At 33.9% G+C, this 19192-nt stretch overlaps 1 protein-coding gene across 3 annotated transcripts; it reads left to right on the top strand.

Annotated features, from left to right (window-relative positions):
• The first annotated feature begins 765 nt into the window (after positions 1-765).
• Positions 766-19082, top strand: LOC106063611 (serine/threonine-protein kinase phg2-like). Of its 3 annotated transcripts, none has more exons than XM_056007449.1 (5): positions 766-901; positions 2553-3510; positions 3928-4065; positions 12386-12557; positions 13901-19082. In XM_056007449.1, the coding sequence occupies exons 2-5, from the start codon at positions 2589-2591 to the stop codon at positions 14148-14150; spliced, it is 1482 nt and encodes a 493-aa protein (XP_055863424.1). In that variant the 5' UTR covers positions 766-901; positions 2553-2588; the 3' UTR covers positions 14151-19082. The 3 variants fall into 3 exon arrangements, with proteins under 3 accessions (XP_055863424.1, XP_055863426.1, XP_055863425.1); XM_056007451.1 differs by lacking the exon at positions 766-901 and adding an exon at positions 1346-1482; XM_056007450.1 differs by lacking the exon at positions 766-901 and adding an exon at positions 1499-1647.
• Positions 19083-19192: the final 110 nt, after the last annotated feature.

Raw genomic sequence — 19192 nt, 5'->3', positions numbered from 1 at the left:
TGTGCCTTTATCTTTGTGTCTTTCTGAGTATTTTATTAGGTTTTGTTCTTTGTATTTGAAGATGATGGTTTTATTTATGATTATGTAGTCCTACTATTTTACTTGTGAGTCTTCTGTCCTGTAGGCTTTCTAAATTTAGTGATTTTACTAAAGGTGTTACTCTAGTCAAATGTGAATATTCGATTGTTATGAATCTCACTAGTCTGTTTTGTGTCTGTTCCAGTTTCTTAATGTTTTCTATAGTTGAGGGGCCCCTAACTATTCTAATTGGCTTTCAAATAGTGAATCAGAAAGGTACTTAATCCCAGTTTTATTCAGACGTCTAGATCCTTATATTCATATTACCCGATTGTCTCCCTGGAAGTGGGATTATTCTCTCTTTTTTTTAAACCCCATTTTTCTGATCAATCAAATAGATTTAGTTTGCAGGAACATTAAAGGAGTGATTCAATTACTATTAGATTTCTATGTATGAAATGCATAAAAAATAAAACAATGATTATGGGGAGGGCTAGGACTAGTAGAAAGGTGACACCGGAACGGTAGTACTATGTTATATTTAGATCTATTTTTTGTTTTAGCAGTATTTTTTCCGTGTTTTTTTTTAATTAACTTTGTACACAGAATAAATTTGATGTTAAAATTATATATACATAAACCAAATTATAGATCTAGATCTAAAACATGTAGCATACACCTCAGTCCTCATCCACAGACCAAAATCACCCGCTATTATCATTGAAATTGGGTCAAGTCCTTGACGTCACTTATTTATAAATGCAGACCAATCAGGAGGCTCAAAATGGCGACGACACTACCGCGGCGTGCATGACGACGCTTGTTGTTTATTTCGACGGAATCAACATAGTCTAGTAGTGTACTTTCATGTTAGGAAAAAAAGGTAATGCTTGATTTACTATGTTTCATATGTGATGCTTTTAAACACATTTCCCCCATTTTCACATTATTATTATTATCTACAATAAATATAGAATCTAGATCTACTCTATATTCTATATTAATCTAGATCTATTGAATCTATTCTATATTATAATTAGATCTAGATCTAGATCTAGATGGAACTAATACTAATTTAAGAATCTAGCTAGATTTAATGACTTCACTTTTGAAGACTTTTTCTTACAGAAATTGTTAAAACTTTTTATTAATTTGCTAACCTTATGTGAAGTTAAACCGAGTTACCTAGTCATAGTGAGTCATAGTCTATTGCATGTCTAGATCTGGACCTATAGTAAAAATACTCTATATAATAATAAAGAAACAGTATGCTAGAGAGTTCATCGGTTGGTCGTGTCCAAACTTGATTTTCACTGTTACTGACCAAAACGTATTCTTGTTCAGTACAGAAAATCTTGATGCCCAGTGTGGGAATCCAACGGCTTATAATGTGTTATTTTTACACATAGCTGGAATCACTAGTGTTTGAATGGACTGGTTGTAGCAAGTCTAGTCGTGAATATTGTCAGTTTCTATAATATATATCTAGATTTAGATACACTAACATGTTTACTTTTTTTTGTAGACTGTTAGTGTTACATTCTAGTCATGGTGTGATGATGTGTTACTTTGTAGATCTAATATAGAACCCTAAATCTAGGAATATATTTTAAATTTCACTAGATACAGGTATATTATAAAGCTAATTAAGCTACCTAGATAATAAAGTTAATAAATGTTTATCAAAATTCAAACAGCAAGTGTACTTTGTGAGCGAGGTCTCAATTTAACAAATATTACTTAGAATTATTAAGAATGATCTATAGATGTAGTAGGCCTATATCTTGGCTAGATCTAGTGTTAGAACTACACGACTTGGAATTAGTTATTTGTTTCTGGAATAGGGGGAAAGTTTTACTTGGCGACGATGATGTGATATAACTTTAAAAAGTAAGAACACTTTAGGAGATGCTATAGAAACAAGATGCTTTTCATCATTATAGGAATAAGAAGTATTTTACGGCCATAGATGACATTTGATGGTTCCCTTGTTGAGTATTAAAAGTGTTTGTTGTTCAACACTAGCGTTGACTAACTTTATTGATTGTTTTGGCCTTTTGCCGGTGTTACTGAATTACTGTTGAGTATTACCTCCTGTTCCTTGCTTATATTCCACACCTCGGAAGAGTCGGAACACTAGATTCCAGATTATAGCTCTAGCCTAGTATTGTCAATAGAAATCATATTATCATCCAATATTAAATTATGATATCTCAATTTTACTATTTGAAGGCATTTGAATTGTTTATTTTGATTGACATTTTTTTTTCAAGTAGATGAACTCTGGTAAGATTTATTGTTGCTGTTTAAAATTTCATGATCTAAATTTTATTTGCAGAATAATTTAAACATGTAAAAATTATTTTGATTGTAGTTAAGTTACGTACATATGTAATCTTTATTTTTTAAAAATCAGTATAATTATTAATAAAAATATAAATTTTTATTAATTATTAATAATATTAATTAAAGTACCATATCTCTCCCTCTCTCTTTCTCTCCATAAATATAAAATATATTTTTCTTACAACCAGGATCACACCTTTAAGCAATGAACTCTGTCAAGCGAAATGAGTCAGACAACGCCTTTGCAATTTCAGCCTCAGCCACCTCTACTTCCCAAAACTACTGGTGGGAAACGCGGTCCATCAGCTCCAATTTCCATACCATCTCTGGCTAATAATGATGATGACAGTGACCACAGTATAACAGACCACTCACCTCCTGTTCAGAACAGAAATTCAACCTTTGAGCTACCAGCTAATATTAACAAACAAAATAGCTTAATACTTTTGACAACCTCGACAAAAAGCCCAAGAGGGCTTATTGGTCCTAAAAAGTATGGGACTTCTGTGGCTAGTCCAAGAGTTTTAAACAACAACACAATCGGAACATTCAATTTGAATCACAACACTTCATCGTTTAGCACATCTCATACCTCAACACCCACTTCATACATCATTCTTAGCAACACCAACAATGCTGTGTTTAGCTTCAACACTGTTAACAGCATCAACACCACCAGTAACCACAATGACAACAGTGGTAAAATCTCTCAGAACCCACCCACTAATGTCAATGTGGGGGCTTCACTGTTGTCATCAACAAACACAAGTAACAGTGATAATGTAATCCCTTGCATTACAAACAGCAATGAAATTAACGTGTTGGAACAGGCTTCTGACCTGAATGACTGCACTGCCACTACAAGTGATAACCCAAACAGTCCTGAAGTGGGATCCAGTAGTCCTTCGGCTGCGTTTGCATATGAGCATGACCATGATTATGATAACATAGCCTCCCCATCAAGTAGCACATCTAGCGGGCCTATTTATGTCAGACCCCCAGGTTTTAAACATCATGCGCAAGAAATCGTCGCTCCTTCACTGACTAACAGTTTAAAGAAGAAAAAAAGTTATGCAACATTCAGCACTTTAAAAGAAGGTTTTAAAAAAAGAGAGGCAACCCCTCCAAAGCTCAAACCTAAACGAGGTAAACAATAGTGATTATTTATATTTAATGAGAATAATTTTAGAACAATCTGAAATTTAATGTACCTTTTTTATCAAAATAATTTTCACTTAATTTGTTTGCTTATGATTAAAAAGTTATGAATTAAATATGATACCTTTATTCAATAGTCAAATAAATTTGACAAATTTTCTTGATTTAGAAGATACATCTTAATTCAGTTTAAAATAAATTCATATTAACATATTTTCTTTCTTTCTTTATTTAATAATTTTTTTAAAATAACTGAATAATATTGAAAAACAGAGCCACATACATTATTTAAATTGTCAACAAAATAAATAGCCCACTGTTCATTAGTATTATCTTTTGTTAGAGTTGTACTTTGTTCATGGCATCATAAATGAAATGCTAAAGTAAAAGTTCTTTGTATTTCAGAGCCCTTGCCCATGAAGTTACGAGCTCTGCCACAGTCCTTTTGGCAACAGCCCAATGTGGCACATCAGGTGTCCCCATCCACACTTTTTCCTGTGTTGCCACCACTGCAGAACAGAGAAACAGAGGACACATTAATGGGTCAGTACACTTAGCACTAAGTCCTTCTTGTCAACTTAGCACTGAGTCACTCTTGTCAACTTAGCACTGGGTCACTCTTGTCAACTTAGCATTGAGCCACTATTGTCAACTTAGCATTGAGCCACTCTTGTCAACTTAGCATTGAGCCACTCTTGTCAACTTAGCACTGAATCACTATTGTCAACTTAGCATTGAGCCACTATTGTCAACTTAGCATTGAGTCACTCTTGTCAACTTAGCATTGAGCCACTATTGTCAACTTAGCATTGAGTCACTATTGTCAACTTAGCATTGAGTCACTATTGTCAACTTAGCATTGAGCCACTCTTGTCAACTTAGCATTGAGTCACTCTTGTCAACTTAGCATTGAGCCACTATTGTCAACTTAGCATTGAGTCACTCTTGTCAACTTAGCACTGAGTCACTCTTGTCAACTTAGCATTGAGCCACTATTGTCAACTTTGCACTGAGTCACTCTTGTCAACTTAGCATTGAGTCACTCTTGTCAACTTAGCATTGAGTCACTCTTGTCAACTTAGCATTGAGCCACCATTGTCAACTTAACATTGAGTCACTCTTGTCAACTTAGCATTGAGTCACTCTTGTCAGAGCGATCTATAGGGCAAATGATGTAAAGGTCATCTGTTTCTGTGGCCCATGGTTAACGTGCGTGTCATGTGGCCACCACAACAACCTACCGCCTTTACTTTTCCCCAACTAATGTCAAGTACCCATTAGGGCTGGGTAGACTCAGGGGTGCCCACAGATCCTGAAATTAAAAAATCCCAGTTTTTACCAGGATTCGAACCCAGGACCTCGGTTCAGAAACCAAACGTCTAACCCCTCAGCCACTGTGTCTTCTTTGAACTCATAAGTTTCTATATTATGTTAGAATTACCAGACATCCAGCAAAAGGAGGAAATGTTCTCAATGTTTAGGTGACTTAGACACAAAATTTTTTATATTTTGTTGAGATTGACATAGAAAGCTTCTGTCCTTTCTTTTTTTTTTTTTTTTTTTGTATAATTTTAGCATTTAATATATTGAGAATTCTGCATAATTATACCCAGTGAAGACAGTGATTCTGTAGTTATGTATTTCGGGACTTTTATCACTTATGTCAGTTGGACAATGGTGGTTGATTATTATGATGGCCTCATGATCTATGATGAATGTCTGCTTGTGTGATAAGAATTGGACAGTTGTTCAAACTTCTGGATGGTTCCAGGCTCATACCCTGCCCAGTGCCATCTCCGTAGTCCTATGTGAGACCAGGAAGTATATAATTTTCAAATCTGAAGAAACATGTAAAACATTTTAACAAACATGTCATTTTGTCAGGTACCCAAATTTTACCACTACACCCTAGATGGAATGTGATGATTTTGTTTCTAGCAAAAATTTGTCCCTTGCTGCTAAATGCAGTCATTATGCACATTTAATACATATTTTTTTAGTGTTCAGTGTTAACACCATCAACACCACCAGTAACCACAATGACAACAGTGGTAAAATCTCTCAGAACTTACCCACTAATGTCAAAGTGGGGACTTCACTGTTGTCATCAACAAACGCACTCATTGCAAGTAATCCCTTGCATAACAAACAGCAACAAGCCTAACTCTCAATAAAAATGTAATGGAAAAGAAAATTGTATAGACTTTGTGATTAGGACAGAGCACGAACTCAGAAGTGACTAAAATTGTGATTGTTTGGATTTATTTGCCGAAATCAGCCAACAGGTTCCACCAAGGAAACATGCTAACGGGATCGCCAGAAAGAAAATTGCTTTATTGCTTTATGTAATGATTGTCATTGCACCTGATTATGGGGAATTGAGAACTTTGATTGCAAACAGTACCTACACTATCAATACAAGAGTGATGGGGTGATAATGATGTTTTAATTATTTTAATATCCTAGAGTCCAGACCTAAAAAGGATTCTTCTCATCATCATGCAGATAAGACATAGGTAGACATCCTGTCTATAAAAAAATAAGTTTCAAACATGTTACACCTATTGCTACTGTGACTACTAAGTTGTCACTAACCAATATTGTAAAAGCCTATGCTATTCATATAATTAATATAGAACTGTATAATGCATTGATTGATTTTTGCAACTCGTAGGCCTACTGTATTTATGGTCAGTTCCGCCAAGCCCGCCGTCAGGGGGAGACAAACACAAATTTTAGACCGAGGTCCCAACAGAATTGGGCTCCTTCACGTTTTTTAGTGCATCTTGCTTAACCTTGTGAAGTTTTTGGCTTTCGGGGGGAGGGCAGAGAGGCCCACACGTACCCAGTTGTTTGGGGCCCAAAAATTTCTGCCGGCGGGCCTGGTTCCGCCACTCACATCGTTTTATGTTGAAAGAAGTGTGCTCCAGAACCATTTTAATTACTCTCTCTCTCTCTCTCTCTCTCTCTCTCTCTCTCTCTCTCTCTGGTGACGTGAACTTACATAGAGCAAGAGAAATGTAGGATTAACCATTGTAGTGTAGTTAAGTCGCACTACGACTTGCATTCTCTTCAACCACAAAGCTGGTAATGTTTTGCCTCAGCTTCGAAGTCTCTGTTCTTAAAACAAGCTTGATCTTATGCATTCAAACCAATGGTCAGGTCTTAATTGAAAGAACTAATTGCTTTGAACAGGGATATTGGAGGAGGGAGAGTAAATAGCAATATATGAACCCTTTGGGATGTTTGGAATTCTAACAATGAGTGCTTAGGCTAGATATAAAGCTAGATAATATCCGATGTAAAGTCCACGACGTATCCAAGAAGCTCTCACTGGAACCAGAACACAAAATCATTAATAGGCCTACGATTTTGATCGATACACGCTTGCATCAGCAGTTAAAACAAAAGACTGACCTGTACGGGTTTGCGCTGAAAGATTAAGCACTACATCTTTGTAGGCAACGGACGCGCGAAGAATAGTTCATGCCAGTGATCATCAAAATGTGATCCGTGGGACATATCCGGTCCGTGAAGTGGTACTATCAGGCCCTCGAAACATCTGCACACAACGCATATAGAAACCATAGTGGAGAGGTTATATTGAACCCTCGATGTTATGCTGCCCGTGGTGGAAATGTAGACCTATGTGGCCCCCGAACCGAAATAGGTTGGGCATCACTGGTCCCTGCTGACGAAGTTGACACAGTCCGTGATCCAACTCTAGAATTACAGGACACCATTGTTCTGATATTGAGTTTCGTGTAAAACTTTGTGCGCTGTGTCTTTGAAATCCTGGTATTGATTATAGAGTTCTCCTCCGCATTACTAATGTAGAGAAAATATTGACTTGAAACAGAAATCTTTTATAAATCATTTACGTAACAGTAAGCGTTCTTACTACTTAGGCTGCGTTACAGCTTTGTCAATGCTCGGACGTTGGATTGTAGCTCCTAATAGCTAGTACAACTTAATTGATGTAGGCGTTATTTTTTATTTAGCCTACATGAAAATGTTTAATTACGTGAACAAACTTCTTTCTTAAAACAAAACTTAATGCAACTTTTATTAACAATACATGTAGATACAACGAGATGAAACATCTAGTGGTAACAAATGAAATGATATTGAAACGAAATCTAACTAATTAAAAACACGGTCTTACGTCTCTGATTCGTCCGCCTATCTATCATTATCACCACGTGACTTAAATTATGACAGACCAGCTCGTCGTTTCATCATTTAAGTCTTTTTCCCCTTTACAAACTATTGCTTGTAATGTTTAGTAGCATATTGATTTCAGTTTTTATGAAGATAGTATGTTCTATGTTGTTGTTTTTTTTACACAGCTTATATAATATATATCAACTCTGTCTGTCTGTCTGTCCAGTACAAAGTTTGCACACATTATTTCTCCCACAGAATCTCGGAACAAGCTGAAATTTAGCACATTTGTTTCTTTTACCTAACAAAATAATCAATAAAACAAGATTACAAAGAGAGTTTGTGTTGTCACGCAAACATAGAGGCGGCCCCCGTAGGAGTCGGATCCCTGTCGGATCCGCCTATTCGCAAGGAATATTCAAGACGTGATTTTGTTTTGATTGTCAATAGTAATAATGTTTTAAGGTTCATTTGGCGTTGTAAAAAATGTTGTTGTTTTTTTGTAAAATGTTTTACATGTTTTGGATGTTCCTTCAAAGTTAAAAGTAATTTACTTCCTTTTCCAAATCTGCCGCTGGACGACGGGGGATGGCTGCGAACAGTGTATGAAACGGGACCGTCGAGACAATCAGTCCAGCGCGCTAACTGCACTACCAGGCATTACTGTTAACTTAACTCTTTCTTTCCGTAATTATTTACCACGTTCTGGTGGAATCAACATTGGTATCGTCAGTTTGGAGAGAAAGAGTTAATAACAAACTAATAGCCTATTATTGATAAAGAGATATATTACACATTACGGATATGCACAATATGTCAGACGAGCGCTTTTAGATAATCTTTTGGTATTGATTTGTAATTGAAAAATAGGATAAAAAACAATGCATCGAGCTTGTACTTCGGCAACGTCTGCTCGATGTCCCAGCAAAGTTACCATCAGAGCTATTGGCATTTTCATTTAAATGGAACTAGCATAAGGATGGAGATCTACATAAATTAAACTTTTGATTTATCACTTTTTAGATCTTTATCTACTAGATCTAGATCTAAAATATAAATGTGGAATAATGTAGATATAATTTAGATAAGATTTATGTGAAAAAAAAAAGCCTAGATAATCTATTAATAGACTGAATACAATATTAAATTTAAAAATAGTAGATTAGTTTTAGTATTTTATAACATTGCAATATTGATCTAGACGTTCGGAAATTTAAAAAAATCTACACTTTAAGTCTAGAAATTGAAATTATAGATCTTGATCTGGTATAAATCATGGCTGCCTGGTCGTGCGGTTTGCGCGCTGGACTGTCGTTTGGATTTATAAAAATCGATGGTCCCAGATTCAAACTCTGCCCGCTCCCATCCCCCGTCGTCCTGCTGGAGGTTTGGACTTATAGGAAGTATAAACATCTTCAACTCTGAAGGAACATCCGAAACATATGTAAAACAACAAACATTCTAAACTAGACCTAGAAATTCTAGATGTAGAATCTACAATGATTTTAATTAGAATATAAATCTAAATCTAGTTTTAAAAATCTAGCTCTAGTGTAAAAAAAAAATCTAGATCTGGTGTAAAAAAATCTAAAATAGAAGCCGTTGCATCTAAACTTTTCAAGCTTCATCGCATGGTGAAAAATATTTTTCATTTCTCTTCTAGTTTTCGAGATCTGAGTGTGACAGACGGACATTTTCCACAAACCTAATAGCGGCTTTTGCCCTTACGGGGGCGGCTAAAAATAGCCAATTAGTTAATTATCTATTGGTAACTAATTATTTTATTTAGTATCGAACACGAGAAAGAAATTGTACTTGACTGATGTGGTGGTATAAATTGAATTAGTCCCCTATTATACTTTGTAGAGAGAAATAGGCCGCCGCTTTGAAGTTTGATGCTAACAATAGATTAATGTAAAACCTATTTTTCTGAGCGCTTGGCTGGCAGAGTGGTTGTTGCGTTGGTTTAAGGAGTCTTGAGCCCACGAGTTCGAATTCAGGTCTTACAACTTTTTTTTTTTTACATAAATGCATTTAAAAAGCGATCAGGGTAACATTGAACAGATACCCTTACCTTTCTTCCCCCCCCCCCTTACCCTTTCCTAACTAGTTCACACAAGTGAAAGGATCGTAGCATATTCAGAAAGCTAAAAGCTTAAAATTCCGCTAAAAAAAAAAACAAGTTCGCAAAAATATTTCTAATAGCACAGATCTACCGCTGTTATCTGTTATTGTTGATCCATTACAAATTTAATCACTTGACTGATTCAAACTAATTGATACAACTACGCTTAAATTAATTATAAACTTTGTTGTTTTTTTTTTAGAATTTTTTATAGATATTTTCTTGCAGTACTAGTACATTTCTACTAGTCACTTACTAGTGCACCGTGATATTATTCATTAGACCTTCATGTGTGTGTCAGTGTGATTTGAGGGTTCATTGGGGAAAACAAATCACGGCTATTGACGAACTCTGTGCCAACACTGCCAGCTGAGCCAACACTGCAAGATGAGCAAGACAAACTTTTATCTGGTGCCAATCAGAGTGAGAAGAAACCCGTGACTGTGGACTACAAGTCATCTTAGTGAAGATTGCACTACGTGTAGTGGCACTGGAGGGGAGAGGAGGGCGTCCTGACAGGTTATCCCCTTCTTGTCGTTAATTAAAAAGTCCGAGGTCGTGTCGCATTGGATCAATATGGTGTCGGCCTGATCTCAACATAGTCTTAGTATGATATCAACATAGTCTTAATCGTGATCATGATATGGTCTTAGTCTAATCTCAGTCTTAACTTAATCGTAATTTGGTTTCAATAACTTCTCAGCATGGTCTCAATGTGGTGATAATATGATTTAATGTGTGTGAAAATAAGCATACGCTAGTAATATTCATGGCTTTCGATACAAAGGAGGTTTTAAAAAGTCTATCTCTTGTGGAATGTATTTTATTGGTCTGACTAATACCACTTTGGGGTGTTGCTATCTATAGTAGACTGTTAAGAACAACACACACACACACACACATTCCATTAGGTAGCAACTAGCAATATGATTGAACCACCTAAAAAGCTGATAGTAGATTTCATACTAGGACGCAAGGGGAAAAAAAAAGACTTTTTAATCAAATACAAATACTTGTGTTCTATAAAAGAAAAATGTCATTTTACACCTAAGCATTATGTTTCATATCTAGTTGTGATTGCTTAATTATATATATGATGTGAACTCATTTCAACTTCGCCGTAACAATGTTTCCTTTATCCGCAGTTGTGCACTGCTTATATAGAAATATTATATTGACTATCTATCTATCTATCTATCTATCTATCTATCTATCTATCTATCTATATATATATCTATCTGTCTGTCTGTCTGTCTATCTATCTGTCTGTCTGTCTGTCTCTTATATATTGAACCATGCAGTTTAGTCTATTCACTTTGTTCAAAGAGAAACAAGACGCTAATGCCTTTCCGTAGGGCACAGAGGAAGATTAAGTTATGCTTACTTCTTACTCTAGTGGAGATCAATCTGGAGAAATCGATATCTCATTTCGTTATTGGAAATCAATCGAAATAAAGATTGGTGTCACTCTGCAAACGAGTTTATTTCTAAAAATAGTTTCTCGGCTGCGAAGACGATCGAGAATAACTTTGAATGAGAATTTTTTTTGGGCTGGTCTTTAGTTTTGTGAGTTCTAGATGTAGGTAACCCTACTGGGTAGGCCTATGCTAGCAGAGCTCTAGAACAATAAGAAATGGCGTCAAACTTTGAAAATGTTAAGTTTCATCTTAAAACTACTAGATTTATATGTGTCTGTGTAGACACGTTTGTCATTGTGGTCTAGCTAGCACGGTATGAGACTCGCTTATCACTGCTGATAGCCACGGCTGGGCTTGGTATATCTTGTATCTCGATTCCGTGCTTGCTAGACATGACCCTGCAGGAAGTGACTGGAGGTGAAAGTGAACAACAATGATTTAGGTAGAGGTTGTTTTTTTTTTGCAGCCAGTTGTCAACTTTGTGATTTAAATAAAGTATAGGCTACAAAACAACACTTTTGACAAAGCTTATATCAAGCTTACATAAACTAACTTACTCAAGTTTTGCACAGCCCTGTAACGATTTGTCTCGGTACATAAACAAACTTACTCAAGTTTTGCACAGCCCTGTAACGATTTGTCTCGGTACATAAACTAACTTACTCAAGTTTTGCACAGCCCTGTAACGATTTGTCTTGGTACAAGGGATCTAACGCCACGAGCTTGGAGAGAATGAATATTCCTGGGCGTCATTAGGAGGAGTTTAATGGGGATAAGAGTATTAAGAGTGGCCCTTAAATATCAATGAAACTTACTGCATAAAATAGTCTAATCTGGAATGCAAACTCATCTTGTACTTGACAGCCATTTTAGATTAATGTAAGCAAACAAGCCCAAGATCTAAACTCATCTTTCTATTTTTCTTTTTCTTCCGAATAAGGTTACTCCATGATTAGAATGAGGTTACCCCATGATTAGAATAAGGTTACCCCATGATTAGAATAAGGTTACCTTAAGATTAGAATGAGGTTACCCCATGAATACGCCACAAAAAGAGACCATTGAAAATGTATACTTCAGTGTATAAGATCTAAAAATTAATTGTGTGCATACCTTGTGTGTGTACTTATGACACATCGTTCTTTCCTTTCTTCAGATGAGCGCCCAATCACACCCCCAGAAGAGAAGGACACCACGAGAAAAACTTCGCAGATTCCCGAACGGAAGCTGACAGTGGCCAACACTGACCTTTTGTTTAAATTGTTTGAATGTATCAGTGAAGAAAAAACTAAAACACAACCAGTCACCAAGACCAGAGCCCAGCCCAAGTAAGTCAAAATAAGTAGACTAGCATATCTTGATTGTATTTGAGTACGGCAGTTTTCTATTTGACTTATAAGTAAGACTAGCATATCTTGATTGTATTTGAGTAGCCTACATCAGTTTTCTATTTGACTTATAAGCGGACTTTCCTACAGAGTAAGTAAAGTCCCCCTTACGCTTATAGGGCAGATGATATTAAAGTCATAGGTTTTTTCGGCCAAAGGTTAATGAGCAGGGTGTCATGTGGCCACCACAATGACCACTGCCTTTACTCCCCCCACCCACCCAACTAAAATCAGGTACTAATTAGAGTTGGGTGGACTCATGGGCACCTTAAAAATCCGGAAATTCAAAATCCCAGCCTTCACCAAGATTTGAACCCAGGACCCCAAGTTTGGAATCCAAGTGCTTTTCATTTACAGTATAAGATTCTATTTTCTTACCCAAGCCTCTTGCAGGAAAGTGTCTGACTGGGTGAGAACCCAAGACCATCTTGATAACAATCTGGATCTTATATATTTAATATTACAATAATATATATTTAACTATAGACTACTATAATATATATTTAACTATATGCTACAATAATGTGTATTTAACTATAGGCTACAATAATATATATTAAGCTATAGGCTACAATAATATATATTTAACTATAGGCTACAATAATAAATATTTAACTATAGGCTACAATAATAAATATTTAACTATAGACTACAATAATATATATTTTGCTATAGGCTACAATAATATATATTTAGCTATAGGCTACAATAATATATATTTAATTATAGACTACAATAATATATATTTAATTATAGACTACAATAATATATATTTAGCTATAGGCTACAATAATATATATTTAATTATAGACTACAATAATATATATTTAGCTATAGGCTACAATAATATATATTTAATTATAGATTACAATAATATATATTTTGCTATAGGCTAAAATATATATATATATTTTGCTATAGGCTAAAATATATATATATATTTAGCTATGCAATACCAAGGGAGGTATGTTGCCTGAGTGGTAAGCACTTTGCTTTGCTGAGAGGGCCTAGGGTTACATGACTTAAGTTGGGAAAAGTAAAGGCAGTTGGTACGTTGTGCTGGCCACATGACTCCCTCATTAAATGTTAGCCATACAAACATTACCTTTGCATTGTCCATCTTACAGATTGCAAGGTTTGAAATGGGTGCTTTACTGACTTCTTTGTGCAATAACATAGCAAAGTTCATGATTTGAAGACTTATTAGAAGACACTCTTTAAATTGAAGTTAGCCTTATGTCTGTTTCTATGCTATTTTTTTTCTTTTTGTATTTTTTAATCAGGTCACGTAAATTAGTTCCTAAAAGTAACACCAAAGGACTTTTCTTGGGCAATGATCCCTACATGGTGGATGCTGTGACTGAGAAAATATTTCCTCAGCTGACCCTGGAGGGGTCCAGACATTCAGGGGGAGGCAACACTTCGTTGCAGCTCATCACCTTCAAAGAAGGAGACAAAACAGTGACACTGCCCTCCCTTAGCATGGAACAGAACTATCCCCAGATGTTGTCAGAGCTGGTGATGCACATTTAACATTCAGGTCTGCTGCTCATCTCAGCAGTGACTGATTTTGACTTGAAATGGCCCTAAGATATTAGAGATACAGACCTCCAGGTATTACCTGTCTTTGCTAAATATTTCTTGTGGGCCATAGCTTGTGTTGTGTTATAGGCAAATCCTGCATTGTTCATCTGAGACACAGGAAGTAAGTAGTGGGCAAATGGAGTGTTTTGTTTTAATTCCATGTGATTTCTTACAGATGTAATGCAGATGTCATACTGGCAGATCTACACAAGCTTTGGTATTCATTTATACATTTAAAAACATATAAGCATATAGAAATTCCTAGTTTCCAATGCCAAAACTAACAATAGGCCGAAGCAGGACGTTTTGGCGACGCCGTTTTGGCCCCGCCGTTTTGGCGCGAAGGTCGTTTTGGCAACGGGGCGTTTTGCCGCGAAATACATAATGTACGTTTATTGTATTATTTCTTTTAAAAGAATTATTCATATCTATGTTTCGCATGAGTGTTTGTGTTAAGACATATTTTTCACGTACTAAATGTAAATGTGTGTTTGTTTTTCACATCGTTTTCTTTAATAAACATTTTGGCTTGTGTATGTGTGTTTATTAAGAGGCACACTTTTATTTTTAAAAAAGTTTTTTTAAGATATTACTTTAAAATTAAAAACAAAATGAAAGGATGATAGACTAAAAATTGATGCAATTATTTGTTTACATTAACATTGGTTTATTTAATGACTGTATGGTATCTCCAGCTATACATACCAAACACTTGCTAATAATAAGTAAAAATATAATGCATGTACCATGTTTCTCAAAATACTTTAAGTGAAGTATACATAGACACCATGGTTATTCGCCTAAGTCGCTGGAATTCAAGGGTTCATTAAAAAAAAGCTACGTGCTTATTAAATTATCGTCAAATGATATCTCGCGCCAAAACGTCCCGTCGCCAAAACGGCTCACGCCAAAACGTCCCGTCGCCAAAACGGCGTCGCCAAAACAGCGTCGCCAAAACGTCACGTACCGCAATGGGCTACTTAAAACAGCTAAACTAGATGTTTAGATCTAGATCTGATTCACTAAAACACAATCTTTAACAATGATTAATATTGTTAATGTTTAAAAATGTTTGTATAAACAATTTTTTTTCCAAGATAACACTCCAGCAATTTTTAATGTGTTTAATTGTTTACTTTTTGTCTCTCAACAAATGATTACAAATATTCAGAGGAGCTACGGTTCTTGTTTTAGAAATATATTTTGTTAATTTACTTTTTTTTTTATATATAATTTTTTTGTTGGTATTTTTTTTATGTATAAGATTTTTATAATTTATTGTAAGGTTAAAATCATTTATATTTTTTTGAGATTTTGTTTCATCATATATCACAGTTACTTTAAAGTAATTAAATGATCTTTTTCTTTTACCGCCATTACATCAATACATTTTACTTGACCTACTTTCTAGTTCCCCAATCCAAGCATTGTAATGAGCTCTTTTTCCTTTAAAAAACTTATAAATTGGTTATAATTATTATATAATGAACAAAAGCCACTAAAGCCAGGGAAGTAAATTGTGTTTACAATAAATATATTTGTATAAATTAAAACTATTTATAGTTTTGCAGTAAATGAAGGTTTTAAATTTTCTTTGAGATTTTTGTTGAATAAAAGTCTCTCTTAAGACCATTTTTTTTTTTTGTAAAGTCTGGCTTCATGCATAAAGATGTGGGGCACTACAAGCTGAAATTATAGTCTCCTACCATATCTTGATAAGGTGGCTGCCTTGTTCATGTGGCAGGCCTATGACCCTGGACTGCCATCTAAATGGTCCTGGGTTTAAACTCTGCCCATCCCTATCCTTGATGTCCTGTGGCAGGTTTTGGCGAGGATGTAATAATCTTTAATTCTGAAGGAACATCCAAAACATGCAAAACAAGCATAAAAATAAAAAATCTGTTAAAAAAAACAAATGAATTTAAGTGTACTTCTGCCCAACTTATGCACCAATACAATATCTATATACATCAGCCGGAATCCCAATACTGGCTTCTGTTAATTGGATAACTAAATGCAATGATACAGTTACAAACACTAAAGCATGTAATCCTGTTCCCCTCCTGAAATGCCTAACTATTTAATACATCAGTTTTGGGACTTTCAGTTTCATAGCTGTGCACATTACAGCTTGACCATCTTATGTTAAAGTTAAATATTTAAGATCACTAAAATTTTTAATAATCTGCAGAATATTTTATGTGTACAAATGTAAAAAAAAAGCTATTTCTGTGATAGTAACATATTAAAATGTCTTTAATCTTTATATGCCTGTATTTATGCTATTGGCATTTTGCATTCTATTTGTGTGTGTGTTTGCGAATGTAAAAGCTGAGAGTGATGTAAGTCAAACAAGTTGTGACTTTGTGTTTGTTAATTGTATCTCATGATGTTTTTGTTTTTGAGTATAATTATTATGACTTCACATTCCAGAAGCATAAATAAATTGCATACTAAACATTCCAGTACCTGTACATAAAAATATTTAAACTCTTATTATATATTTGTGTTGTACATTTTATTTATAATTTCAACAAAAAAATTAGCTTGAGTTTTTCATGCTATATGCAGCCGTCCATTCAAAATTTTCATCTTTTATTTATTTATTTTTTAATTTTATTTACTCAACATTTACAAAAAAATATATTTATAAATATTGTACAAATGTTTCTATTTTAAACATGGAAATATTTTGTGACAAATTTTCAGCTTTTTCATAACTATATTTACTGTTCTTACTTGGTATTTCGATTTTTCGCTTTTGCCGTTTCTGCTTTTATACGTAAGTAAGATTCAAAGTAAATATTTGAGGGTTTTTTTTTAGAACAAAACAAGGAGCTGATGTTTGTTACAATATGAAAAGTCATTTACTTAGAATTTTTAAACATGTGATTTGAAAACATTTCACTAAATATTTATTTTACAAGCCAGCATATTTTCATTTTGCCGTCCATATTGTTCGATGTCTAGTTTATTTATTGCTTTTAATTATAGACATTCCATCTTTTTAAAAAATAATTATTGTCCGAATTGTATGTGTATTTATATAACAATATTAATATATGTATTTATTTATAGTTACTTAATGGACCTTCACAATGTTTCTTTTTCCTTTTTTTTTTTTATTAAATTCAATCTGAGGTTTTACTTTCAAATGAATTGAAGATTTACTTTAAATTTCATCCAATGTTTTAATTTAAATTTTATCTAAGTTCTCTTCAAAGAAAATCAGATTTATACCAATTGATTTTATAATCTAAAAATTAAACATTATTTTGTTTTAATGATCTACTACATATAAATTCTATTTTAAATATGAATAATAATTCTATTCGCCTTAAATGTTTAGAGAAAAAACATTCTTGAAAGTGTAAGGGAAATGGAATTTTTAAAATGTTTTATATTGTTGTGAAAGAAAACATTCATTTATTATGGAACAGCAAACCCAACTCATATTTATATAAAGGAGTCTTCTTCTTACAAAGCAAACACTTGACCTTATGTTCAACATGAACAAAATCGAAATTTCACTTTTAAGTATTTATTTTTATTGCACTGTATTGATCATGAAACATACCCAAATTTTCAAAACTTTAGCTTTGAAAAAAAAAATGTTTAAACTAGGACTGCAGAGTTCATAAAGATTCAATAAGACAAAACTAAATCTAGGCCACTAGTTAGAAAAGAATCCTAAATGAAGGCAACTAGGTAACTAGATCATAAATAGGTAAAGGTTCTTGAGAAAGTACTTCAGTTTTCTCTTTGAAGATTTGTAGGTCACCATTTTGAATTTATTAATTAAAAGAAAAGTTTAAAAAAAATTTGAGTCAATCTTTAGTTTATGCAGTGAGATTTGAAACTTAGTAGCAAATACTCCTTAGCTTCCTATTAAGGGGGTTTGTTTTTTAATCGTGACTTGTACTTATTTGTATTTGCTGAGTACTCAAAGGCAGCATGAAAACCTTCTCCTTAAAAAAAAGAATGGACCATAGCACAAGGGCCATACTATAGCACTGAAGAAGTGCAAACTCAATGAAAAAAAAAGTTTAAGAATATAACATAAAATTATTGATCTTATCTTGCTAAATTTTCTTCTGGCCTTCAAATTTTTCAAACCTGTACAGATAAGAGAGAGACTGCAGTATTTTACGAAATGCTAAGAGGATTAAGTCTTTGCTTACTAAGACTAGAGAAGATTATCTAACCTGTGTTCATGCTGGTTCTTTCAATTCATGAATAGTTCAGAGTATGATAGCATTGAATGTGTTAAAATATTATTACAATCATGTTGACATTGTATTTGTTTAAAAAGATTTATGTATTTATTACCAGTGTGATACTTTGTGATAGAGCTATTTACATTACAATGTTAAAACATTGGTCTAATAGGTCTCTTTATTGGTTATCTCCCTTAATAAAAGCCTTTCACCCAAGACAATAATGTAGATATGATTTTCGATTTAATTTTATCAAGATTCAAGCTACTCGGATTACAGTAAATGCCTTAATTAATTATCTACATTAGTATCTGAATCCTTCAACATGAGAAGACAGAAGTTCCTATACTTTTTTTTCATAAGAATATTCCTCAAATTTTTAGAACAGTTGCTGTCTAGTCTCCTTAATAATAATTAAAGTGAGATTGACTATGTTTACTGAATAAAAGTTAGATCAATATAAGACATTGTGAACCTTTGCTAAATAAATCTCACTATTCAGATGTGATATTGGTCTCATCACTTAAAAGTGCATGATTCATCAAGTTATCTCATCAAATAGCACACTTGTATATACTATTGCAGTGATATATTATTTTAGTGTCTTTTTAGTTTGTACTCAAATAGCATGAAAGATCTGAAATAAAAATGTTTTTAAAAGCCATTTTATTTTAGTTTTTTGCTATATTTTTCATAATCATATATAAAGTTAGGCACATTTTTTTATTCCATATCCTAGGACAAATTCATACTAGTGCTCCATCTTCCCAAGTG

The sequence above is a fragment of the Biomphalaria glabrata genome, chromosome 13, assembly GCF_947242115.1.
Source record: "Biomphalaria glabrata chromosome 13, xgBioGlab47.1, whole genome shotgun sequence".
Lineage (NCBI taxonomy): Eukaryota > Metazoa > Mollusca > Gastropoda > Planorbidae > Biomphalaria > Biomphalaria glabrata.
This window is presented reverse-complemented; position numbering and strand designations above follow the sequence as displayed.